A 27348-nucleotide genomic window follows, 5' to 3' on the forward strand; every position below is an offset into this window, starting at 1 on the left:
TCTGGCACTGTTCCAGTAGCATTCAAAAAAGCGGTTATTCATCCTCTACTCAAAAGACCTAACCTCGACCCTGACGTCATGGTAAACTACCGGCCGGTGTCCCACCTTCCGTTTATCTCGAAAATCCTCGAAAAAATTGTTGCACAGCAGCTAAATGAATTGTGATTTAGGGCTGTATAAATAATTATTGATTGATTGATTGATTGATGTAGTGAGAGATGACTACTTCTACACCACAACTACCCAAAGAGGACATACACAATGGAAATAATGAACAACAAATCAACGATTGAAGTGACAAACTTGCCATCCAAACAATACCCCGTTTGTTGACAAGGAAACATGACAGCAACAAGCAGCATCGCAATAAAAATAATGTGACATCAAACAGGAAGAGGCAACATCACACTGATCGACACACCATAATAATAGAAAATAAGACATTGCACTACATATCATACTTAAATAAGACTTCATTCAGGACAAAAATAATATGAAAATACTTCAAAAATGGAGTAAAGCTGCAATAGTTGAAGTGATGTAGTGAGAGATGACTACGTCTACTTCTGGGGTAGTTGTGTTTGATATCAAGTTCATTTTAGTGCATTGATGCTTGTCGCGGTCAAATTTTCATGTCAACAAACGGGGTATTGTTTGGATGGCAAGTTTGTCACTTCAATCATTTGTTGTTAATTTTTTCCATTGTGTACGTGTGCGTATGTTGTCTGCTGTGTCACAGTGTGATGTTGCCTCTTCCTGTTTGATATCACATTATTTTTAGTGCGCTGCTGCTTGTTGCGGTCATATTTTCTTGTCAACAAACGGGGTATTGTTTGGATGACACGTTTGTCACTTCAATCATGGACTCTTTTGTTTAATATGTCCATTGTGTACGCGTGCGTATGTTGTCTGCTGTGTCACAGTGTGATGATGCCTCTTGTTGCCGTAACATTTTCTTGTCAACAAACGGGGTATTGTTTGGAGGTAAAAGAAATACTAAAAACCTTTGAAATGATCTGTCAATGCAGCTATTTGATTTTACTTGATAATATATCACAAATTTAAGATTTGTACATCTGGAAACTGGCAGGACTTTTCATTTTATTCTGAAAGCAAGCATTATTCAACTTGCAACTTTTTAAATTAAGCATCCTCGGGATGTTGCAGAATCTTTAAACCAATATTTTCTATGCGTGGAAAACCAACATATCTTATGTGAATAGTTATTTTCTCAGTTTTAACATGTTTAAACTAGAATAGACAAATCAATGATTGAAGTGACAAACTTGCCATCCAAACAATACCCCGTTTGTTGACAAGGAAATATGACCAAAACAAGCAGCATCACACTAAAAATAATGCAAATTATTGTAAATAAAACTTGATTCAGGACAAAAATAATAAGAAAATACTTCAAGAATGGAGTAAAGCGGCAATAGTTGAAGTGATGTAGTGAGAGATGACTACTTCTACACCACAACTACCCAAAGAGGACATACACAATGGAAATAATGAACAACAAATCAATGATTGAAGTGACAAACTTGCCATCCAAACAATACCCCGTTTGTTGACAAGGAAACATGACAGCAACAAGCAGCATCGCACTAAAAATAATGCGATTTATTGTAAATAAGACTTAATTCAGGACAAAAATGATGAGAAAATACTTAAAAAATGGAGTAAAGCTGCAATAGTTGAAGTGATGTAGTGAGAGATGACTACTTCTACACCACAACTACCCAAGGAGGACATACACAATGGAAATAATGAACAACAAATCAACGATTGAAGTGACAAACTTGCCATCCAAACAATACCCCGTTTGTTGACAAGGAAACATGACAGCAACTAGCAACATCGCACTAAAAATGATGTGAATTATTGTAAATAAGACTTAATTCAGGACAAAAATAATAAGAAAATACTTCAAGAATGGAGTAAAGCTGCAATGGTTGAAGTGATGTAGTGAGAGATGACTACTTCTACACCACAACGACCCAAAGACGACATACACAATGGGAATAATGAACAACAAATCAATGATTGAAGTGACAAACTTGCCATCCAAACAATACCCCGTTTGTTGACAAGGAAACATGACAGCAACTAGCAACATCGCACAAAAAAATTATGTGAATTATTGTAAATAGGACAAAAATAATAAGAAAATACTTCAAAAATGGAGTAAAGCTGCAATACTTGAAATAAATAATGAATGAACGCCACGCATCTCACGGGATGATCGGGACGTGGCGCCCGGGGACGGTTGCGACCGCCGCCGCCGCCGACGGACCTAATGAAAGCAAAATGACGGATTCCACTCTTTTGATACCACTTGTGATAATTGGGCCCGTTCCCAGAGTGCTCGTCACAAGCGCCGCCCGGGCTCCTCCTCCTCCTACTACATGAATTACGTGGCAACCGCAGACCCCTCAGCTCTTTTTGTCTGCTCTGAAATGGAAAGGTTTTTCATCTGATTAGTATCGGCTCAAATAAGCGTGCGTCCCCTTTTTAAAAACTCCCCCATTTAACCACCAAATCAAATCATCGATATGATCGATACTGTATAACGAGAGGGGGTCTCGGGTGACAATCAATCACCGCAGGGGTCTTACCGGTGCCTGTCGGGAGGCACATACTGCTAAGTATATTCACTTGGAATCTAAAGTGCTAAAGTATGGAAATTATTTTTTGCCGTTGCTGACGATTTCATTGAAAAAATAATTCAGCCTTTCGAAAATCAGTGTCAGAATAATTGTATCCAAGTGTTCATGTTGTCAATTGTAAGCAAAGGCAACGGCTGTTTACGACCCTCAGTCCCTTTAGAAACAGCTGTTGCCATGTAATCAGGGAAAGTCCAAATAAAGAAGGCAAGAAGACAAAAGCTGTCTTTGATCTTACCAGACAAAAGGCTTGTACAACCCCGCTGTGTAGGATGGGGAGCAACATGAAGGTGTTCTGTTTCTTTGATGTATTGTAATCCACAGAAAGATTTTGTCTTGACCCGTGAGCTAGGACCATACTCCCCCCAGGCGACCTTTTCATTGAACTGTTTTGTAATCAAAGGCGACGGCCGTTTACGACCCTCAGTCCCTTTAGAAACAGCTGTTGCCATGTAATCAGGGAAAGTCCAAATAAAGAAGGCAAGAAGACAAAAGCTGTGTTTGATCCTACCAGGCAAAAGGCTTGTAAAACCCCGCTGTGTAGGATGGGGAGCAACATGAAGGTGTTCTGTTTCTTTGATGTATTGTAATCCACAGAAAGATTTTGTCTTGACCCGTGAGCTACAAAGCGAAGAAGAAGCAGGACCATACTCCCCCCAGGCAACTTTTTCTTTGAACTGTTTTGTAATCAAAGGCAACGGCTGTTTACGACCCCTCGTCCCTTTAGAAACAGCTGTTGCCATGTAATCAGGGAAAGTCCAAATAAAGAAGGCAAGTTGACAAAAGCTGTCTTTGATCCTACTAGGCAAAAGGCTTGTAAAACCCCACTGTGTAGGATGGGGAGCAACATGAAGGTGTTCTGTTTCTTTGATGTATTGTAATCCACAGAAAGATTTTGTCTTGACCCGTGAGCTACAAAGCGAAGAAGAAGCAGGACCATACTCCCCCCAGGCAACTTTTTCTTTGAACTGTTTTGTAATCAAAGGCAACGGCTGTTTACGACCCCTCGTCCCTTTAGAAACAGCTGTTGCCATGTAATCAGGGAAAGTCCAAATAAAGAAGGCAAGTTGACAAAAGCTGTCTTTGATCCTACTAGGCAAAAGGCTTGTAAAACCCCACTGTGTAGGATGGGGAGCAACATGAAGGTGTTCTGTTTCTTTGATGTATTGTAATCCACAGAAAGATTTTGTCTTGACCCCAGAGCTACAAAGCGGAGAGGAATCAGGACCAGACTCACCTCCAGGCGACCTTTTCTTTTAACTGTTTTGTAATCAAAGGTGACAGCTGTTTACGACCCCCGTCCCTTTAGAAACAGCTGTTGCCCTTTTTAAAAAATCCCCCATTTTACCACCAAATCAAATCATCAATTTGATCGATACTGTATAACGAGAGGGGGTCTTGGGTGACAATCAATCACCGCAGGGGTCTTACCGGTGCCTGTCAGGAGGCACATACTGCTAAGTATATTCACTTGGAAACTAAAGTGCTAAAGTATGGAACTGAATGTTTGCCTTTTGAATTTTGCAAACTGAAAATAACAAATCCAAATTATGCTGACGATTTCATTGAAAAAAAAATCAGTGTTTCGAAAATCAGCAACCTTGTGTTGCCATGAGTTCCCGGCGAGAAGACACAAGCTGTCTTTGATCCTACCAAGCTAAAAGGCTTGTAAAACTCCACTTTGTAGGATGGGAAGCAACATGAAGGTTATCTGCTTCTTGGATGTATTGTAGTCCACGGAAATATTTTGTCTTGACCCGAGAACTACAACGCAGAGAGGAGGCAGGACCAGACTCCCCTCCAGGCGACCTTTTCTTTGAACTGTTTTGTAATCAGAGGCGACGGCTATTTCCGACCCCCGTCCCTTTCGAAACAGCTGTTGCCATGTAATCAGGGAAAGTCCAAATAAAAGAGGAGGCGTTCAATCTTTGGTCAGAGCGTGGTGACACTGTCCAAGGGTACAGGTGTACGCGTTTCTCCTCATTGAGCCAAATTTAATTATGTCTCTGTGTGATTCCTTGCTTCTTGTCTTGTTTAATAGATGTCATCAGTGTTTGAACCTGACAAATCGGTGTACAAAATTTGCTGCTTCAAAAGGCGAGAGTCCCGTCCCGGGAAATTAAAGCTGATGGATCCTGTCTCATGGCAACAGCTGTGTTATGATCCGCTGCCCGGATCATATTTTTGTTTTTGTTTTCAAATCACTTGTGTTTTCAGCACCTCTTGAGTTTGTTTCTGTTGCCATGACGGCAGATTATAGTCACGTGCCTCTGGTTAGTGTTTCGGACGCGCACCTGTTGCCCGGGCACTAATCAGAGGGCTATTTAGTTTACGCGCTGGCCTCACTCGGTCTGTTGGTCTTGTTTGCTCCTACGCAACAAGTTACGCTCTTGGTTTCTCTCTTAGTCTACATTTTTGATATTAGCATCCTTTGGCTACCCTCTTGTTTTCTGTGCCGTGGTGCACCGCGCAGCATTTTGTTCTGCAATCAGAATAAATAATTTATTCTCACCTGCAAGCCGCTTCCTGACATCCCTCTGCATCTTGAAAAGACGACCTCCGGCATCACAATGCCACGCAACCGTAACAAGCTGTTTCTAAAGGGAACGGGGGTCGTAAACAGCCATGGCCTTTCATTACAAAACAGTTCAAAGAAAAGGTCGTAAAACAGTTCAAAGTCATTTTTTTGTTTAGCTTATGCATTGTTTATGTTCCTTGTTTGTTTTGTTTTTGTTTGTTTTTTTGCTCTATTCTTTTTAACCCGTAAAGCACTTTTGGTCCAATTTAAAAATGGTTGTAAACGTGCTATGTAAATAAAGTTGCCTTGCCTTGCCTTCATCACCACATCCGGTTTGGGTGATCAAAGTCTATTTAAGACGACCAAATGTTGGATGCATCACTTGTCAGAAGTGCACAAATAATATGTAATATATGAATATATATTTCCATTCTGAAGAAATAGCGATTGTAGACAGACCAAAATTGACGCTGTGACACATTTGTTTACATGTGAGTTGAAAAATAAATCTGTGTCTCCTCTACTTAACAGCCAACCCCCAAATATATTACACTATATACATCCATTCATACTTTAAATTGCTTTACTTTCACCTAAAAACACTCATTTTGAAGGTGTTGCAACTTGTATCTTATTTTGTAGTAGCGACTTCCTTTGTTTCCCCTCTATGGACGTGCGCATGCAAGTGACGTCGGGGCCACATAGGGACAAAATTGGCGTTTACACCAGAGTCCGATAAAAATCCCATTTTACCGGCAGTGTAAACAGTCAGCTGGAAACTTTGGGCCACTTTGTCGTGGAGTGTAAACACGGTCATTGATGCATGGCTGGAAGAATCCATGGTGGGCTTTGGACAAATTACCAGGCAATGTTTTTCTTAAAGTGTGCTAATTGGAACCTTACGTTCCTCGTGGCGTTACGTTCCATAAGTCTTCCCTGAGAACCAGGGTCCTATGCAGTGTTCTGCATAAAGAGCTTATATTGGTCTAAAATGTCTAATTCTGATTACAAAAAATACACAAAAATGAGAATATCAGTCAGGTTGAACCCAACAGAAAAAAATATTCAAATAGTGTTGTCCATGTATTTTGATACTTTTCTCAATAAAGGGGACCACAAAAAAAATTTAATTATTGGCTTTATTTGAACAAAAAATATTAGGGTTCATGAAACATATGGGCTCACCACCCATGGCAGGGGCCATAGAGGTCGGGTGCATTGTGAGCTGGGCGGCAGCCGACGGCAGGGCACTTGGCGGTCCGATCCTCGGCTACAGAAGCTAGCTCTTGGGACGTGGAACGTCACCTCGCTGGGGGGGAAGGAGCCTGAGCTAGTGCGCGAGGTTGAGAAGTTCCGGCTAGATATAGTCGGACTCACTTCGACGCACAGCAAGGGCTCTGGAACCAGTTCTCTCGAGAGGGGCTGGACTCTCTTCCACTCTGGCGTTGCCGGCAATGAGAGGCGACGGGCTGGGGTGGCAATTCTTGTTTCCCCCCGGCTCAGAGCCTGTACGTTGGAGTTCAACCCGGTGGACGAGAGGGTAGCTTCCCTCCGCCTTCGGGTGGGGGGACGGGTCCTGACTGTGGTTTGCGCTTACGCGCCAAGCCGCGGCTCAGAGTACCCACCCTTTTTGGATTCGCTCGAGGGAGTACTTGAGAGTGCTCCCCCGGGTGATTCCCTCGTTTTACTGGGGGACTTCAATGCTCATGTTGGCAGCGACAGTGAAACCTGGAGAGGCGTGATTGGGAAGAATGGCCGCCCGGATCTGAACCCGAGTGGTGTTCTGTTATTGGACTTTTGTGCCCGTCACAGATTGTCCATAATGAACACCATGTTCGAACATAAGGGTGTCCATATGTGCACTTGGCACCAGGACACCCTAGGCCGCAGTTCCATGATCGACTTTGTAGTTGTGTCATCGGATTTGCGGCCTCATGTTTTGGACACTCGGGTGAAGAGAGGGGCGGAGCTTTCTACCGATCACCACCTGGTGGTGAGTTGGCTGCGATGGTGGGGGAGGATGCCGGACAGACCTGGCAGGCCCAAACGCATTGTGAGGGTTTGCTGGGAACGCCTGGCAGAGTCTCCTGTCAGAGAGAGTTTCAATTCCCACCTCCGGAAGAACTTTGAACATGTCACGAGGGAGGCACTAGACATTGAGTCCGAGTGGACGATGTTCCGTGCCTCTATTGTCGAGGCGGCCGATTGGAGCTGTGGCCGCAAGGTGGTTGGTGCCTGTCGTGGCGGTAATCCTAGAACCCGCTGGTGGACACCAGCGGTAAGGGATGCCGTCAAGCTGAAGAAAGAGTCCTATCGGGCTCTTTTGACTCATAGGACTCCGGAGGCAGCAGACAGGTACCGACAGGCCAAGCGATGTGCGGCTTCGGCGGTCGCAGAGGCAAAAACTCGGACATGGGAGGAGTTCGGGGAAGCCATGGAAAACGACTTCCGGACGGCTTCGAAGCGATTCTGGACCACCATCCGCCGCCTCAGGAAGGGGAAGCAGTGCAATGTCAACACCGTGTATGGTGAGGATGGTGTTCTGCTGACCTCGACTGCGGATGTTATGGATCGGTGGGGGGAATACTTCGAAGACCTCCTCAATCCTACCAGCACGTCTTCCTATGAGGAAGCAGGGCCTGGGGAATCTGTGGTGGACTCTCCTATTTCTGGGGCTGAGGTTGCCGAGGTAGTTAAAAAGCTCCTCGGTGGCAAGGCCCCGGGGGTGGATGAGATCCGCCCGGAGTTCCTTAAGGCTCTGGATGTTGTGGGGCTGTCTTGGTTGACAAGACTCTGCAACATCGCGTGGACATCGGGGGCGGTACCTCTGGATTGGCAGACCGGGGTGGTGGTTCCTCTCTTTAAGAAGGGGAACCGGAGGGTGTGTTCTAACTATCGTGGGATCACACTCCTCAGCCTTCCCGGTAAGGTCTATTCAGGTGTACTGGAGAGGAGGCTACGCCGGATAGTCGAACCTCGGATTCAGGAGGAACAGTGTGGTTTTCGTCCTAGTCGTGGAACTGTGGACCAGCTCTATACTCTCGGCAGGGTCCTTGAGGGTGCATGGGAGTTTGCTCAACCAGTCTACATGTGCTTTGTGGACTTGGAGAAGGCATTCGACCGTGTACCCCGGGAAGTCCTGTGGGGAGTGCTCAGAGAGTATGGGGTAACGGACTGTCTTATTGTGGCGGTTCGCTCCCTGTATAATCAGTGTTAGAGCTTGGTCCGCATTGCCGGCAGTAAGTCGGACCCGTTTCCAATGAGGGTTGGACTCCGCCAAGGCTGCCCTTTGTCACCGATTCTGTTCATAACTTTTATGGACAGAATTTCTAGGCGCAGTCAAGGCGTTGAGGGTATCTGGTTTGGTGGCTGCAGGATTAGGTCTCTGCTTTTTGCAGATGATGTGGTCCTGATGGCTTCATCTGGCCGAGATCTTCAGCTCTCACTGGATCGGTTCGCAGCCGAGTGTGAAGCGACTGGGATGGGAATCAGCACCTCCAAATCTGAGTCCATGGTTCTCGCCCGGAAAAGGGTGGAGTGCCATCTCCGGGTTGGGGAGGAGATCTTGCCCCAAGTGGAGGAGTTCAAGTACCTCGGAGTCTTGTTCACGAGTGAGGGAAGAGTGGATCGTGAGATCGACAGGCGGATCGGTGCGGCGTCTTCAGTAATGCGGACACTGTATCGATCCGTTGTGGTGAAGAAGGCGCTGAGCCGGAAGGCAAAGCTCTCGATTTACTGGTCGATCTACGTTCCCATCCTCACCTATGGTCATGAGCTTTGGGTCATGACCGAAAGGACAAGATCACGGGTACAAGCGGCCGAAATGAGTTTCCTCCGCCGGGTGGCGGGGCTCTCCCTTAGAGATAGGGTGAGAAGCTCTGTCATCCGGGGGGAGCTCAAAGTAAAGCCGCTGCTCCTCCACATCGAGAGGAGCCAGATGAGGTGGTTCGGGCATCTGGTCAGGATGCCACCCGAACGCCTCCCTCGGGAGGTGTTTCGGGCACGTCTGACCGGTAGGAGGCCACGGGGAAGACCCAGGACACGTTGGGAAGACTATGTCTCCCGGCTGGCCTGGGAACGCCTCGGGATCCCCCGGGAGGAGCTGGACGAAGTGGCTGGGGAGAGGGAAGTCTGGGCTTCCCTGCTTAAGCTGCTGCCCCCGCGACCCGACCTCGGATAAGCGGAAGAAGATGGATGGATGGATGGATGGATGGAGTCCTTAAATCAAATAGTGAACATACTTGTCTTTTAGTAGTAAGTAAACAAACAAAGACTCCTAATTAGGTCAAACCCCGGCTGAGTCATTTCAAGAACTATACAAACGGGAGCCGTTACATCCCTGTTTGGAACTCAACATCAAAGGTTGGAATTGGGGGGGTTAAATCACCAAAAATGATTCCCCCGGGCGCGGCCACCGCCGCCGCTCACTGCTCCCCTCACCTCCCAAGGGGGTGATCAAGGGTGTAATTAAATTTGGCTCAATGAGGAGAAACGCGTACACCTGTACCCTTGGACTAGTGTCACCATGCTCTGACCAAAGATTGTACGCCTCCTCTTTTATTTGGACTTTCCCTGATTGCATGGCAACAGCTGTTTCGAAAGGGACGGGGGTCGTAAATAGCCGTCGCCTGTGATTACAAAACAGTTCAAAGAATGCAGAGAATCATTTCGCCACACCTAGCGTGTGTGTGTGTGTGACAATCATTGGTACTTTAACTTGACTTATATTGTGTCATTTATCATTCTATTATTTTGTCGACATTATGAGGGACAAACTGTAAAAAAAATATTATTTATCTACTTGTTCATTTACTGTTAATATCTGCTTATTTTCTGTTTTAACATGTTCTATCTACACTTCTGTTAAAATGTAATAATCACTTATTCTTCTCTTCTTTGATACTTTACATTAGTTTTGGATGATACCACACATTAGGGTATCGATCCGATACCAAGTAGTTACAGGATCATACATTGGTCATTTTTAAAGTCCTCATTTGTCCAGGGACGTATTTTCTGAGTTTATAAACATAATATGAATAAAAACTAAAATATTTTGTGACATAATCATAGTAGTATTGACTAGATATACTCTTGTACTTGGTATCATTACAGTGGATGTCAGGTGTAGCTCCACCCCTGGCATTTGTTTACATTGTGACGCCAATTAGCTATAGTATATCCTCCTATGGTGTGTTTTTAGAGGCGGTATAGTACCGACTATGATTCATTAGTATTGCATTTGAAGTGGTTCGCCTCTGGTCAACATATGAAATAACAAGTGTGTGTAATATATTTGAAGTGTGCCCCCTCTGGTCAACATATGAAATAACAAGTGTGTGTAAGAAATTTGAAGTGGTCCCCCTCTGGTCAACATATGAAATAACAAGTGGGTGTAAGAAATTTGAAGTGCGCCCCCTCTGGTCAACATATGAAACAACAAGTGTGTGTAAGAAATTTGAAGTGCGCCCCATCTGGTCAACATATGAAACAACAAGTGTGTGTAAGAAATTTTAACTGGTCCCCCTCTGGTCAACATATGAAATAACAAGTGTGGGTAAGAAATTTGAAGTGGTCCCACTCTGGTCAACATATGAAATAACAAGTGTGGGTAAGAAATTTGAAGTGGTCCCACTCTGGTTAACATATGAAATAACAAGTGTGTGTAAGAAATTTGAAGTGCGCCCCCTCTGGTCAACATATGAAATAACAAGTGGGTGTAAGAAATTTGAAGTGCGCCCCCTCTGGTCAACATATGAAACAACAAGTGTGTGTAAGAAATTTGAAGTGCGCCACCTCTGGTCAACATGTGAAATAACAAGTGTGTGTAAGAAATTTGAAGTGCGCCACCTCAGGTTAACATATGAAATAACAAGTGTGTGTAAGAAATTTGAAGTGCCCCCCCTCTGGTCAACATATGAAATAACAAGTGTGTGTAAGAAATTTGAAGTGTGCCACCTCTGGTCAACATATGAAATAAGAAGTGTGTGTAAGAAATTTGAAGTGGTCCCACTCTGGTCAACATATGAAATAACAAGTGTGTGTAAGAAATTTGAAGTGCGCCCCCTCTGGTCAACATATGAAATAACAAGTGTGTGTAAGAAATTTGAAGTGGTCCCCCTCTGGTCAACATATGAAATGACAAGTGTGTGTAAGAAATTTGAAGTGTTCCCCCTCTGGTTAACATATGAAATAACAAGTGTGTGTAATATAGTTGAAGTGTGCCCCCTCTGGTCAACATATGAAATAACAAGTGTGTGTAAGAAATGTGAAGTGCGCCACCTCTGGTCAACATATGAAATAACAAGTGGGTGTAAGAAATTTGAAGTGCGCCACCTCTGGTCAACATATGAAATAACAATTGTGTGTAAGAAATTTGCAGTGGTTCCACTCTGGTCAACATATGAAATAACAAGTGTGTGTAAGAAATTTGAAGTGGTCCCCCTCTGGTCAACACATGAAATAACAAGTGTGGGTAAGAAATTTGAAGTGGTCTTCCTCTGGTCAACATATGAAATAACAAGTGTGTGTAAGAAATTTGAAGTGCGCCCCCTCTGGTTAACATATGAAACAACAAGTGTGTGTAAGAAATTTGAAGTGGTCCCCCTCTGGTCAACATATGAAATAACAAGTGTGTGTAAGAAATTTGAAGTGGTCCCCCTCTGGTCAACATATGAAATAACAAGTGTGTGTAAGAAATTTGAAGTGCGCCCCCTCTGGTTAACATATGAAACAACAAGTGTGTGTAAGAAATTTGAACTGGTCCCCCTCTGGTCAACATATGAAATAACAAGTGTGTGTAAGAAATTTGAAGTGGTCCCACTCTGGTCAACATATGAAATAACAAGTGTGTGTAAGAAATTTGAAGTGCGCCCCCTCTGGTTAACATATGAAACAACAAGTGTGTGTAAGAAATTTGAACTGGTCCCCCTCTGGTCAACATATGAAATAACAAGTGTGTGTAAGAAATTTGAAGTGGTCCCACTCTGGTCAACATATGAAATAACAAGTGTGTGTAAGAAATTTGAACTGGTCCCCCTCTGGTCAACATATGAAATAACAAGTGTGTGTAATATATTTGAAGTGCGCCCCCTCTGGTCAACATATGAAATAACAAGTGGGTGTAAGAAATTTGAAGTGGTCCCACTCTGGTCAACATATGAAATAACAAGTGTGTGTAAGAAATTTGAAGTGGTCCCCCTCTGGTCAACATATGAAACAACAAGTGTGTGTAAGAAATTTTAAGTGGTCCCACTCTGGTCAACATATGAAATAACAAGTGTGTGTTAGAAATTTGAAGTGCGCCACCTCTGGTCAACATATGAAATAATAAGTGTGTGTAAGAAATTTGAAGTGGTCCCCCTCTGGTCAACATATGAAATAACAAGTGGGTGTAAGAAATTTGAAGTGCGCCCCCTCTGGTCAACATATGAAATAACAAGTGTGTGTAAGAAATTTGAAGTGGTCCCACTCTGGTCAACATATGAAATAACAAGTGTGTGTAAGAAATTTGAAGTGGTCCCCCTCTGGTCAACATATGAAATAACAAGTGGGTGTAAGAAATTTGAAGTGGTCCCCCTCTGGTGAACATATGAAATAACAAGTGTGTGTAAGAAATTTGAAGTGGTCCCACTCTGGTCAACATATGAAATAACAAGTGGGTGTAAGAAATTTGAAGTGGTCCCCCTCTGGTCAACATATGAAATAACAAGTGTGTGTAAGAAATTTGAAGTGGTCCCACTCTGGTCAACATATGAAATAACAAGTGTGTGTAAGAAATTTGAGGTGCGCCGCCTCTGGTCAACATATGAAATAACAAGTGGGTGTAAGAAATTTGAAGTGCGCACCCTCTGGTCAACATATGAAATAACAAGTGTGTGTAAGAAATTTGAAGTGGTCCCACTCTGGTCAACATATGAAATAACAAGTGTGTGTAAGAAATTTGAAGTGGTCACCCTCTGGTCAACATATGAAATAACAAGTGTGTATAAGAAATTTGAAGTGGCCCAACTCTGGTTAACATATGAAATAACAAGTGTGTGTAAGAAATTTGAAGTGGTCCCACTCTGGTCAACATATGAAATAACAAGTGTGTGTAAGAAATTTGAAGTGGTCGTCCACTGGTCAACATATGAAATAACAAGTGTGTATAAGAAATTTGAAGTGGTCCAACTCTGGTTAACATATGAAATAACAAGTGTGTGTAAGAAATTTGAAGTGCGCCCCCTCTGGTCAACATATGAAATAACAAGTGTGTGTAAGAAATTTGAAGTGGTCCCACTCTGGTCAACATATGAAATAACAAGTGTGTGTAAGAAATTTGAAGTGCGCCCCCTCTGGTCAACATATGAAATAACAAGTGTGTGTAAGAAATTTGAAGTGGTCCCACTCTGGTCAACATATGAAATAACAAGTGTGTGTAAGAAATTCAAAGTGGTCCCCCCCTGGTCAACTTATGAAATAACAAGTGTGGGTAAGAAATTAGAAGTGCGCCCCCTCTGGTCAACATATGAAACAACAAGTGTGTGTAAGAAATTTGAACTGGTCCCCCTCTGGTCAACATATGAAACAACAAGTGTGTGTAAGAAATTTGAAGTGGTCCCCCTCTGGTCAACATATGAAATAACAATTGTGTGTAAGAAATTTGAAGTGGTCCCACTGTGGTCAACATATGAAATAACAAGTGGGTGTAAGAAATTTGAAGTGGTCCCACTCTGGTTAACATATGAAATAACAAGTGGGTGTAAGAAATTTGAAGTGCGCCACCTCTGGTCAACATATGAAATAACAATTGTGTGTAAGAAATTTGAAGTGCGCCCCCTCTGGTCAACATATGAAATAACAAGTGTGTGTAAGAAAATTGAAGTGGTCCCACTCTGGTTAACATATGAAATAACAAGTGTGTGTAAGAAATTTGAAGTGGTCCCACTCTGGTCAACATATGAAATAACAAGTGTGTGTAAGAAATTTGAAGTGCGCCCCCTCTGGCCAACATATGAAATAACAAGTGGGTGTAAGAAATTTGAAGTGCGCCCCCTCTGGTCAACATATGAAATAACAAGTATGTGTAAGAAATTTGAAGTGCGCCCCCTCTGGTCAACATATGAAATAACAAGTGTGTGTAAGAAATTTGAAGTGTGCCCCCTCTGGTCAACATATGAAATAACAAGTGTGTGTAAGAAATTTGAAGTGGTCCCACTCTGGTCAACATATGAAATAACAAGTGTGGGTAAGAAATTTGAAGTGCGCCCCCTCTGGTCAACATATGAAATAACAATTGTGTGTAAGAAATTTGAAGTGGTCCCCCTCTGGTCAACATATGCAATAACAAGTGTGTGTAAGAAATTTGAAGTGCGCCCCCTCTGGTCAACATATGAAATAACAAGTGTGTGTAAGAAATTTGAAGTGGTCCCACTCTGGTCAACAAATGAAATAACAATTGTGTGTAAGAAATTTGAAGTGGTCCCACTCTGATCAACATATGAAATAACAAGTGTGTGTAAGAAATTTGAAGTGCGCCCCCTCTGGTCAACATATGAAATAACAAGTGTGTGTAAGAAATTTGAAGTGGTCCCACTCTGGTCAACATATGAAATAACAAGTGTGTATAAAAAATTGATACGGTATACCAGTACTACAACCCTACTGGATAGTCTCTGTTTTTTGACCCATTAGATACTATGGTGAACATCCCGTATGGAGGCTCCTGTTCTCAGGCTAGTTTGTCTGAAGAAACCATGGTCAGCCCTTTTTAAACACAGCAAAATGACCGATGAGCCATGACTGTGAATCTTTTTTTTTGTTTTTTTTGTTTTTTAGAGTGTTCATTAATATAATTACTATTAATAACTTAAGGGAAAGTGTGTCTGCTTCTTGGTGCACTCAGACACATGCTGGGCTCCTTCCAGACTTGCTCAGTCACCCACAAATCCACAAGCACAGAAAAGACATGGGAGAGAACACACACACACACACACACACACACACACACACACACACACACACACACACACACACACACTTGTGTATTTCTTACCTTCTGGAGACCTCCGAAAAATGCCTACCTCTTTAGGACCACCCTTTCTAGATATATAAAAATGTGTATTTACAACATTAATAATATATACATACTATGTAAATGAGTTGGAATTTCGAAAGAAAAAGTTCACAATTTCACAAGAAAAACTTAGAATTTTGGCGGTAATATAATAAAAGTCGTTGGAATTTTACTCAATAACAGTCGCAATTTTATGAAAAGAGTCGACAGAAGTCGGATTTTTGTAAGAAAACTGTACAATTTGGGCAATATTATAATAATAATCTGAATATTACTTGGTAAAATGATGAAAAAAGTCATAATTTTTACTCAAAAAATGTCACTGTCTTACAAGAACGACAACAAATTGGCGATATTGTAGAAAAATGTCAGATTTTTTGATGACAAACGTCACCATTTTGCATTAAAAAAAGGAATGATTATACATGAAAAAGTAATACTTTTATGAGAACATATTGCAATATTACAGAAGCAGAAAGAATATGAGAAATTGTTCCCAATTTTATAAGAAAAAAGTCGACACATTGTGAAAAAAAGACTGCATTTAGTTAATATATATATATATATATATGTATTTTTGTAATTGGAATTTAATCGTCATTATTTACTTCAATTTATTACAGAATGTCTCTATATACAAATTTATTTAAATAAAGTTGTTATTTCATATGTTGTCCAGAGGGTGCACTTCAAATTTCTTACACACACTTGTTATTTCATAAGTACCACCCTCATTTTGATAGATTTTAACCTAACACTAACACCTAACCCTAACCCTAACCCTAACCCTAACCCCAAACCTAATCCTAATTTAACCCTAACCGTAACCCAACCCTAAATCTAACCCTAAATACTAACTCCAACCCCAACCCTATACCTAACCCTAACCCTAACCCTAACCCAACCCCAATCCCAACCCCAACCCTAACCCTAACCCTAACCCTAAACCTAACCTTAACCCAACACTAACCCCAACCTCAACCCCAACCCTAACCCAACCCTAACCCCAACCCAGACCCTAACCCTAACCCTAAACCCTAACCTAATCCTAACCCCATCCCCAACCCTAGCCCTAACCCTAAACAACTATTTCTCTTTATGCCTAACCCTAACCCTAACCCTAACCCTAATCCTAATCCTAATCCTAATCCTAATCCTAATCCTAATCCTAATCCTAATCCTAATCCTAACCCCAACCCAAACCCCAACCCTAACCCTTATCCTAAACCCTAACCCTAACCCAAACCCTAACCTTAACCCAACCCTAACCCTAACCCTAACCCTAACCCTAACCCTAAACCCTATCACCAACCCCAACCCTAACCCTAACCCTAACCTTAACCCAACCCCAACACTAACCCTAACCCTAACCCTAACCCAACCCTAGCCCTAACCTTAACCAACTATTTGTCTTTATGCCTAACCCTAACCCTAACCCTTATCCTAAACCTAACCCTAACCCTAACCCTAACCCTAACCCTAACCCTAGCCCCAAACCCAAACCCTAACCTTAACCCAACCCTAACCCTAAACCCAACCCCAACCCCAACTCTAACCCTAACCCAACCCTAGCCCTAACCCTAACCCTAATCCTAACCACACCCCAACCCAAACCCCAACCCAAACCCTAACCCTAACCCCAACCCCAACCCTAACCCTAACCCAACCCTAGCCCTAACCCTAACCAACTCTTTTTCTTTATGCCTAACCCTAACCCTAATCCTAATCCTAACCCTAACCCTAACCCCAACCCCAACCCCAACCCTAACCCTAACCCAACCCTAGCCCTAACCCTAACCAACTATTTTCCTTTATGCCTAACCCTAATCCTAATCCTAACCCTAATCCTAACCATACCCCAACCCCAACCCCAATCCTAACCCAACCCTAACCCTAACCCCAACCCCAACCCTAACCCTAACCCTAACCCAACCCTAGCCCTAACCCTAACCAACTCTTTTTCTTTATGCCTATCCCTAACACTAATCCTAATCCTAACCCTAATCCTAACCCTAACCCTAACCCTAACCCCAACCCCAACCCCAGCCCTAACCCTAATCCTAAACCTAACCCTAACCCTAACCCTAACCTTAACCCAACCCCAACCCCAACCCTAACCCTAATCCTAAACCTAACCCTAACCTTAACCCAACCCTAAGCCCAACCCTAACGCTATCCCTAAACCCTAACCCCAACCCTATACTTAACCCCAACCCTAACCTTAACCCAACCCCAATCCCAACCCCAACCCTAACCCTAACCCTAACCCTCTAACCCTAACCCTAACCCTAACCCTAACCAACTATTTTTCTTTATGCCTAACCCTAACCCTAATCCTAATCCTAACCCTAATCCTAACCCTACCCCAACCCCAACCCCAACCCTAACCCTAAACCTAACCCCAACCCTAACCCTAACCCTAACCCTAATGCCAAACCTAACCCTAACCCAACCCTAGCCCTAACCCTAACCAACTATTTTTCTTTATGCCTAACCCAAACCCTAAACCTACTCCTAACCCTAATCCTAACCCTACCCCAACCCCAACCCTAACCCTAACCCTAACCCTAGCCCTAACCCTAACCAACTATTTTACTTTATGCCTAACCCTTAACCTAATCCTAATCCTAACCCTAATCCTAACCATTTCCCAACCCCAACCCCAACCCCGACTCCAACCCCAACCCTAACCCTAACCCTAACCCTAACCCTAACCAACTATTTTCTTTATGCCTATCCCTAACACTAATCCTAACCCTAACCCTAACCCTAATCCCAACCCCAACCCCAACCCCAACCCTAACCCTAACCCTAACCCTAAACCTAAACCTAAACCTAACCTTAAACCAACCCTAACCCCAACCCCAACCCCAACCCTAACCCTGACCCTAACCCTAACGCAAATGAGACGTTTTCCGTATTGGGACCATGATTTCGGTCCTAACTTGTTCATATGGAAGGTACTTTTCCTTCTTGATGTCTCAAGAAGGGTAGACATACAAGAACACACACACACACACACACACACACACACACACACACACACACACACACACACACACACACACACACACACACACACACACACACACACACACACGCACAAGCAGAAACATTCTCTGACTGATTAAATTAGCCGGAAGAAGCACAAAGGGATCCCAAGACAATATTTTCATTGCAATAATAAAGGAAAAGCTTGCTTATGGTTCTCCGCAAGTAAATATTTGGCTTGGGGTTGGCTCTATTATTCCTCCCCTGAGGAACATGCTGGGGCCAAACGTTTCAGCAGTCGAGCAGTGAGTGCTTGTAGAAAAAAAAAAAGAAATAGTCAAGAAGAAGAAAAACAAGTCTGGGAATTTACAAGGCCTGCAGGACTTGGGATCATAAATCAAAGATCTAGGTAGTGCGAGTGGACTTGTGTTCGGGACTTCTAGTAGATGATCTTTGCACATGAAGATCCACAATCAACTCTCACACAAACATATATTGACCCAAAAAAAAGTAAACCCTAACCCTATTATTTATTTATATCAGGGCTGTCAAACGATTGAAATATTTAATCGCGATAATCGTATTGTTCATAGTTAACTCAAAATTGATTGCGATTAATCGCAGACATATATAATTTTTCACCATTAATAAGTGTATCCTATGTGGATCATTTTCAAGTTTTAACACCACACTTTTAATGACGATAAAGAACATTTCCTGCGGTGTGTTTTGTAGAAATACAGAATTTTGTATTCCCGCTTTAGGAGCACTTGCGTTCAGAGGAGAGGAGCTACACTCCCACGTTCAGATCCCAGTTCCACGCATTAATAACACAAAGTGTGGACTGTAACAATGACATGTAATATTCATTCTGGCACTCAGGACTCGACCAGAACATGTGTATAAAAACACAAATTGGTGTGTGATTGATACCAACATGTGTAGTATCGCCCCGTCCTGATATCAAGCGGACTGGTATTTTGTTCAATGAGAAACACGGTACCTGTATCCACTCCTTGTTGGAGTCCTGCGCAGGCGTCCACGCGTTCTCATAGTAGTTGAGTCTGGATCGTTCCGGGGACCAGCTGGGGTTGTACTGGGACGAGGCCACGATCTGGTCAGATGTTATCTCGCCAGATTCCATTCCCAGGGGGTCGCCGCAGTCAAAGTCTTGAGAAAAGAACGGTAACAAATTGATCAAAAATAGTTCAGAACGACAGATATTTCCTTGGCGTTCTGCTCCAGATTCAGAGCTGGTCTCTGGGGGGCGGGGGGGGGGAGAATGTCACATGACAAGCACTCAGCGCGGCTGCCCGGAAAAGACCTCCGCATCAGGGACGCTTCGGTAAGTCGGTCTTCATCCTCCCCTGGTTTTAATGGATGCATGATGGAAGTGTTGTGCATTAAGAAGTAAAAAATGTCTTCATCAAATATTCAAGCTGGGCTAAGTTTATGTCGGTTTTAAGCCTCAAAGTCACTTCCACGCCTCTCAGACTAGACCGGTTTCTTTCAAATGATAGGAAAACCAACATTACAAAATAACAGCATTCCAAGCAAAAGGGTAATCTAATTAAGAACTATTTGAAATGTCACAAAGCCGTCACCCAACGTTTTCATTGTGGATTAAGTGGATTCCATTTTTTTTGTTCAAGTTAAGGAGTTTTGTGATGTCAAACTGAGAGTGCACCACAGGGCTAGTGATAGTGTTGCTGTTTTGGCTTTGTTATTAAATAGAAGGTTCACCCCCCCCCCCTTGTTAAGTTCGTGCGATATACAGTACAGAATAACGTGTTCAAAGAGTACAAACTTTTAACAAAATAGAACCCATCAGAATAATTGTATATAAGTTATCACACAACTTGTTTTGCCATGAGTTCAGGCTGCCCTGCGACTCAAAATTCGACAAACATTCCATTATTTTTTTGATTATTTTTTGAGAGAGTAGCACTTAATTAGAACTAGTTACTTTTTTGAAGCAATTTGCCCAACATTGATCATATCTCAGTTGGCCATGGTGTTATTTCCTCTGACTTGGAAACTTGGGACAGATTAGGTGCATTCGATATCTGTATTCCTAGAGATGAATGGTAGAACATGGATGGATGGATGGATGGATGATCATATCTCAGTCAGCCATGGTGTTGTTTCCTCTGACTTGGTTTTTTGGGACAGATTCGGTGCATTAGGTATCCGTATTCCTAGAGATGAACCGTAGAGCATGGATGGATGGATGGATGGATGATCATATCTCAGTCGGCCATGGTGTTATTTCCTCTGACTTGGTTTCTTGGCAGAGATTAGGTGCATTAGGTATCCGTATTCCTAGAGATGAACGGTAGAAAATGGATGGATGGATGGATGGATGATCATATCTCAATCGGCCATGGTGTTGTTTCCTCTGACTTGGTTGTTTGGGACAGATTCGGTGCATTAGGTATCCGTATTCCTAGAGATGAACGGTAGAAAATGGATGGATGGATGGATGGATGATCATATCTCAGTCAGCCATGGTGTTGTTTCCTCTGACTTGGTTTCTTGGGACAGATTCGGTGCATTAGGTATCCGTATTCCTAGAGATGAACGGTAGAAAATGGATGGATGGATGGAGGGATGATCATATCTCAGTCGGCCATGGTGTTATTTCCTCTGATTTGGTTTCTTGGGACAGATTAGGTGCATTAGATATCTGTATTCCTAGAGATGAACGGTAGAACATGGATGAATGGACGGATGGATGATCATATCTCAGTCGGCCATGGTGTTGTTTCTTCTGACTTGGTTTCTTGGCACAGATTAGGTGCATTAGGTATCTGTATTCCTAGAGATGAACGGTAGAAAATGGATGGATGGATGGATGGATGATCATACCTCAGTCGGCCATGGTGTTATTTTCTCTGACTTGGTTTCTTGGCACAGATTAGGTGCATTAGATATCTGTATTCCTAGAGATGAACAGTAGAACATGGATGGATGGATGGATGGATGATCATATCTCAGTCGGCCATGGTGTTGTTTTCTCTGACTTGGTTTCTTGGCACAGATTAGGTGCATTAGATATCTGTATTCCTAGAGATGAACAGTAGAACATGGATGGATGGATGGATGGATGATCATATCTCAGTCGGCCATGGTGTTATTTTCTCTGACTTGGAAACTTGGGACAGATTAGGTGCATTAGGTATCCGTATTTCTGGAGATGAACGGTAGAACATGAATGGATGGATGATCATATCTCAGTCGGCCATGGTGCTGTTTTCTCTGACATGGTTTCTTGGCACAGATTAGGTGCATTAGGGATCCGTATTCCTAGAGATGAACGGTAGAAAATGGATGGATGGATGATGGATGGATGATCATATCTCAGTCGGCCATGGTGTTATTTTCTCTGACTTGGAAACTTGGGACAGATTAGGTGCATTAGGTATCTGTATTCCTAAAGATGAATGGTAGAACATGGATGGATGGATGGATGGATGATCATATCTCAGTCGGCCATGGTGTTGTTTCTTCTGACATGGTTTCTTGGCACAGATTAGGTGCATTCGATATCTGTATTCCTAGAGATGAATGGTAGAACATGGATGGATGGATGATCATATCTCAGTCGGCCATGGTGTTGTTTTCTCTGACATGGTTCCTTGGGACAGATTCTGTGCATTAGGTATCTGTATTCCTAGAGATGAACGGTAGAGCATGGATGGATGGATGGATGGATGATCATATCTCAGTCGGCCATGGTGTTGTTTCCTCTGACTTGGGTTCTTGGGACAGATTCTGTGCATTAGGTATCCGTATTCCTAGAGATGAACGGTAGAACATGGATGGATGGATGGATGGATGATCATGCCTCAGTCGGCCATGGTGTTATTTCCTCTGACTTGGTTCTTGGGACATATTAGGTGCATTAGGTATCCGTATTCCTAGAGATGAACGGTAGAACATGGATGGATGGATGATCATATCTCAGTCGGCCACGATGTTATTTCCTCTGACTTGGTTTCTTGGGATAGATTAGGTGCATTCGATATCTGTATTCCTAGAGATGAATGGTAGAACATGGATGGATGGATGATCATATCTCAGTTGGCCATGGTGTTGTTTCCTCTGACTTGGTTTCTTGGGACAGATTCGGTGCATTAGGTATCTGTATTCCTAGAGATGAACGGTAGAAAATGAATGGATGGATGGAGGGATGATCATATCTCAGTCGGCCATGGTGTTATTTCCTCTGACTTGGTTTCTTGGGATAGATTAGGTGCATTAGATATCTGTATTCCAAGAGATGAACGGTAGAACATGGATGGATGGATGGATGGATGATCATATCTCAGTCGGCCATGGTGTTGTTTTCTCTGACATGGTTCCTTGGGACAGATTCTGTGCATTAGGTATCTGTATTCCTAGAGATGAACGGTAGAACATGGATGGATGGATGATCATATCTCAGTCGGCCATGGTGTTATTTTCTCTGACTTGGTTTCTTGGGATAGATTAGGTGCATTAGTTATCTGTATTCATAGAGATGAATGGTAGAACATGGATGGATGGATGATCATATCTCAGTCGGCCATGGTGTTGTTTTCTCTGACATGGTTCCTTGGGACAGATTCTGTGCATTAGGTATCTGTATTCCTAGAGATGAATGGTAGAGCATGGATGGATGGATGGATGGATGATCATATCTCAGTCGGCCATAGTGTTATTTCCTCTGACTTGGTTCTTGGGACATATTAGGTGCATTAGGTATCCGTATTTCTAGAGATGAACAGTAGAACATGGATGGATGGATGATCATATCTCAGTCGGCCATGGTGTTATTTCCTCTGACTTGGTTTCTTGGGACAGATTAGGTGCATTAGATATCTGTATTCCTAGAGATGAATGGTAGAACATGGATGGATGGATGGATGGATGGATGGATGATCATATCTCAGTCAGCCATGGTGTTATTTCCTCTGACTTGGTTTCTTGGGATAGATTAGGTGCATTAGATATCTGTATTCCTAGAGATGAATGGTAGAACATGGATGTATGGATGATCATATCTCAGTCGGCCATGGTGTTATTTCCTCTGACTTGGTTTCTTGGGACAGATTAGGTGCATTAGGTATCTGTATTCCTAGAGATGAACGGTAGAAAATGGATGGATGGATGGATGGATGATCATATCTCAGTCGGCCATGGTGTTATTTCCTCCGACTTGGTTTCTTGGGATAGATTAGGTGCATTAGATATCTGTATTCCTATAGATGAATGGTAGAACATTGATAGATGGATGGATGGATGATCATATCTCAGTCGGCCATGGTGTTGTTTCCTCTGACTTGGTTTCTTGGGACAAATTAGGTGCATTTGGTTTCCGTATTTCTAGAGATGAACGGTAGAGCATGAATGGATGGATGATCATATCTCAGTCGGCCATGGTGTTATTTTCTCTGACTTGGTTTCTTGGCAGAGATTAGGTGCATTAGGTATCTGTATTCCTAGAGATGAACGGTAGGACATGGATGGATGATCAAACTCAGTCGGCCATGGTGTTGTTTTCTCTGACTTGGTTTCTTGGGACAGATTAGCTGCATTAGGCAGCTGTATTCCTAGAGATGAACGGTAGAACATGGATGAATGAACGGATGGATGATCATATCTCAGTCGGCCATGGTGTTATTTTCTCTGACTTGGTTTCTTGGCAGAGATTAGGTGCATTAGGTATCTGTATTCCTAGAGATGAATGGTAGAACATGGATGGATGGATAGATGGATGATCATATCTCAGTCGGCCATGGTGTTGTTTCCTCTGACTTGGTTTCTTGGGACAGATTCGGTGCATTAGGTATCCGTATTCCTAGAGATGAACGGTAGAAAATGGATGGATGGATGGATGGATAGATGATCATATCTCAGTCTGCTATGGTGTTATTTTCTCTGACTTGGTTTCTTGGGATAGATTAGGTGCATTAGATATCTGTATTCCTATAGATGAATGGTAGAACATTGATAGATGGATGGATGGATGATCATATCTCAGTCGGCCATGGTGTTGTTTTCTCTGACATGGTTCCTTGGGACAGATTCTGTGCATTAGGTATCTGTATTCCTAGAGATGAACGGTAGAACATGGATGGATGGATGGATGGATGATCATATCTCAGTCGACCATGGTGTTATTTTCTCTGACTTGATTTCTTGGGACATATTAGGTGCATTAGGTATCTGTATTCCTAGAGATGAACGGTAGAACATGGATGGATGGATGGATGGATGATCATATCTCAGTCGGCCATGGTGTTATTTCCTCTGACTTGGTTCTTGGGACATATTAGGTGCATTAGGTATCCGTATTTCTAGAGATGAACGGTAGAACATGGATGGATGGATGGATGGATGATCATATCTCAGTCGGCCATGGTGTTGTTTTTTCTGACTTGGTTTCTTGGCACAGATTAGGTGCATTAGGTATCTGTATTCCTAGAGATGAACGGTAGAACATGGATGGATGGATGGATGGATGATCAGATCTCAGTCGGCCATGGTGTTATTTTCTCTGACTTGGTTTCTTGGCACAGATTAGGTGCATTAGGTATCTGTATTCCTAGAGATGAACGGTAGAACATGGATGGATGGATGGATGGATGATCATATCTCAGTCGGCCATGGTGTTATTTCCTCTGACTTGGTTCTTGGGACATATTAGGTGCATTAGGTATCCGTATTTCTAGAGATGAACGGTAGAACATGGATGGATGGATGATCAGATCTCAGTCGGCCATGGTGTTATTTCCTCTGACTTGGTTCTTGGGACATATTAGGTGCATTAGGTATCCGTATTTCTAGAGATGAACGGTAGAACATGGATGGATGGATGATCAGATCTCAGTCGGCCATGGTGTTGTTTTCTCTGACTTGGTTTCTTGGCACAGATTAGGTGCATTAGGTATCTGTATTCCTAGAGATGAACGGTAGAACATGGATGGATGGATGGATGGATGATCATATCTCAGTCGGCCATGGTGTTGCTTTTTCTGACTTGGTTTCTTGGCACAGATTAGGTGCATTCGGTATCTGTATTCCTAGAGATGAACGGTAGAACATGGATGGATGGATGATCATATCTCAGTTGGCCATGGTGTTGTTTCCTCTGACTTGGTTTCTTGGGACAGATTCGGTGCATTAGGTATCTGTATTCCTAGAGATGAACGGTAGAAAATGGATGGATGGATGGATGGATGAATGGATGATCATATCTCAGTTCGGCCATGGTGTTGTTTTCTCTGACATGGTTCCTTGGGACAGATTCTGTGCATTAGGTATCTGTATTCCTAGAGATGAACGGTAGAACATAGATGGATGGATGGATGGATGATCATATCTCAGTCGGCCATGGTGTTATTTTCTCTGACTTGGTTTCTTGGCACAGATTAGGTGCATTAGGTATCTGTATTCCTAGAGATGAACGGTAGAACATGAATGGATGGATGATCATATCTCAGTCGGCCATGGTGTTATTTTCTCTGACTTGGTTCTTGGGACATATTAGGTGCATTAGGTATCCGTATTCCTAGAGATGAACGGTAGAACATGGATGGATGGATGGATGGATGATCATATCTCAGTCGACCATGGTGTTATTTTCTCTGACTTGATTTCTTGGGACATATTAGGTGCATTAGGTATCTGTATTCCTAGAGATGAACGGTAGAACATGGATGGATGGATGGATGGATGATCATATCTCAGTCGGCCATGGTGTTATTTCCTCTGACTTGGTTCTTGGGACATATTAGGTGCATTAGGTATCCGTATTTCTAGAGATGAACGGTAGAACATGGATGGATGGATGGATGGATGATCATATCTCAGTCGGCCATGGTGTTGTTTTTTCTGACTTGGTTTCTTGGCACAGATTAGGTGCATTAGGTATCTGTATTCCTAGAGATGAACGGTAGAACATGGATGGATGGATGGATGGATGATCAGATCTCAGTCGGCCATGGTGTTGTTTTCTCTGACTTGGTTTCTTGGCACAGATTAGGTGCATTAGGTATCTGTATTCCTAGAGATGAACGGTAGAACATGGATGGATGGATGGATGGATGATCATATCTCAGTCGGCCATGGTGTTATTTCCTCTGACTTGGTTCTTGGGACATATTAGGTGCATTAGGTATCCGTATTTCTAGAGATGAACGGTAGAACATGGATGGATGGATGGATGGATGATCAGATCTCAGTCGGCCATGGTGTTGTTTTCTCTGACTTGGTTTCTTGGCACAGATTAGGTGCATTAGGTATCTGTATTCCTAGAGATGAACGGTAGAACATGGATGGATGGATGGATGGATGATCATATCTCAGTCGGCCATGGTGTTGCTTTTTCTGACTTGGTTTCTTGGCACAGATTAGGTGCATTCGGTATCTGTATTCCTAGAGATGAACGGTAGAACATGGATGGATGGATGATCATATCTCAGTTGGCCATGGTGTTGTTTCCTCTGACTTGGTTTCTTGGGACAGATTCGGTGCATTAGGTATCCGTATTCCTAGAGATGAACGGTAGAACATGGATGGATGGATGGATGGATGGATGGATGATCATATCTCAGTCGGCCATGGTGTTATTTTCTCTGACTTGGTTTTTGGCACAGATTAGGTGCATTAGGCATCTGTATTCCTAGAGATGAACGGTAGAACATGGATGGATGGATGGATGGATGATCATATCTCAGTTGGCCATGGTGTTGTTTCCTATGACTTGGTTGTTTGGGACAGATTCGGTGCATTAGGTATCCGTATTCCTAGAGATGAACGATAGAAAATGGATGGATGGATGGATGGATGATCATATTTCAGTCGGCCATGGTGTTGTTTCCTCTGACTTGGTTTCTTGGGACAGATTCGGTGCATTAGGTATCCGTATTCCTAGAGATGAATGGTAGAACATGGATAAATGGATGGATGGATGATCATATCTCAGTCGGCCATGGTGTTATTTTCTCTGACTTGGTTTCTTGGGACAATTTAGGTGCATTTGGTATCCGTATTTCTAGAGATGAACGGTAAAACATGGATGGATGGATGGATGGATGATCATGCCTCAGTTGGCCATGATGTTATTTCCT

The 27348-nt window shown here is 42.9% G+C and overlaps 1 protein-coding gene across 2 annotated transcripts in view; it reads right to left on the reverse strand.

The window, feature by feature from the left end:
* nrp1a (neuropilin 1a) overlaps window positions 1–27348 on the reverse strand; it is a 249455-nt gene that overhangs the window by 112214 nt on the left and 109893 nt on the right. For both annotated transcript variants that reach the window (XM_061964875.1, XM_061964874.1), the window contains exon 7: window positions 19236–19402. In XM_061964875.1, the coding sequence (XP_061820859.1) occupies window positions 19236–19402 (167 nt within the window). The remainder of the gene's footprint in view (window positions 1–19235; window positions 19403–27348) is intronic.

This window comes from Nerophis lumbriciformis, linkage group LG07, assembly GCF_033978685.3.
Source record: "Nerophis lumbriciformis linkage group LG07, RoL_Nlum_v2.1, whole genome shotgun sequence".
Classification (NCBI taxonomy): Eukaryota; Metazoa; Chordata; class Actinopteri; order Syngnathiformes; family Syngnathidae; genus Nerophis; species Nerophis lumbriciformis.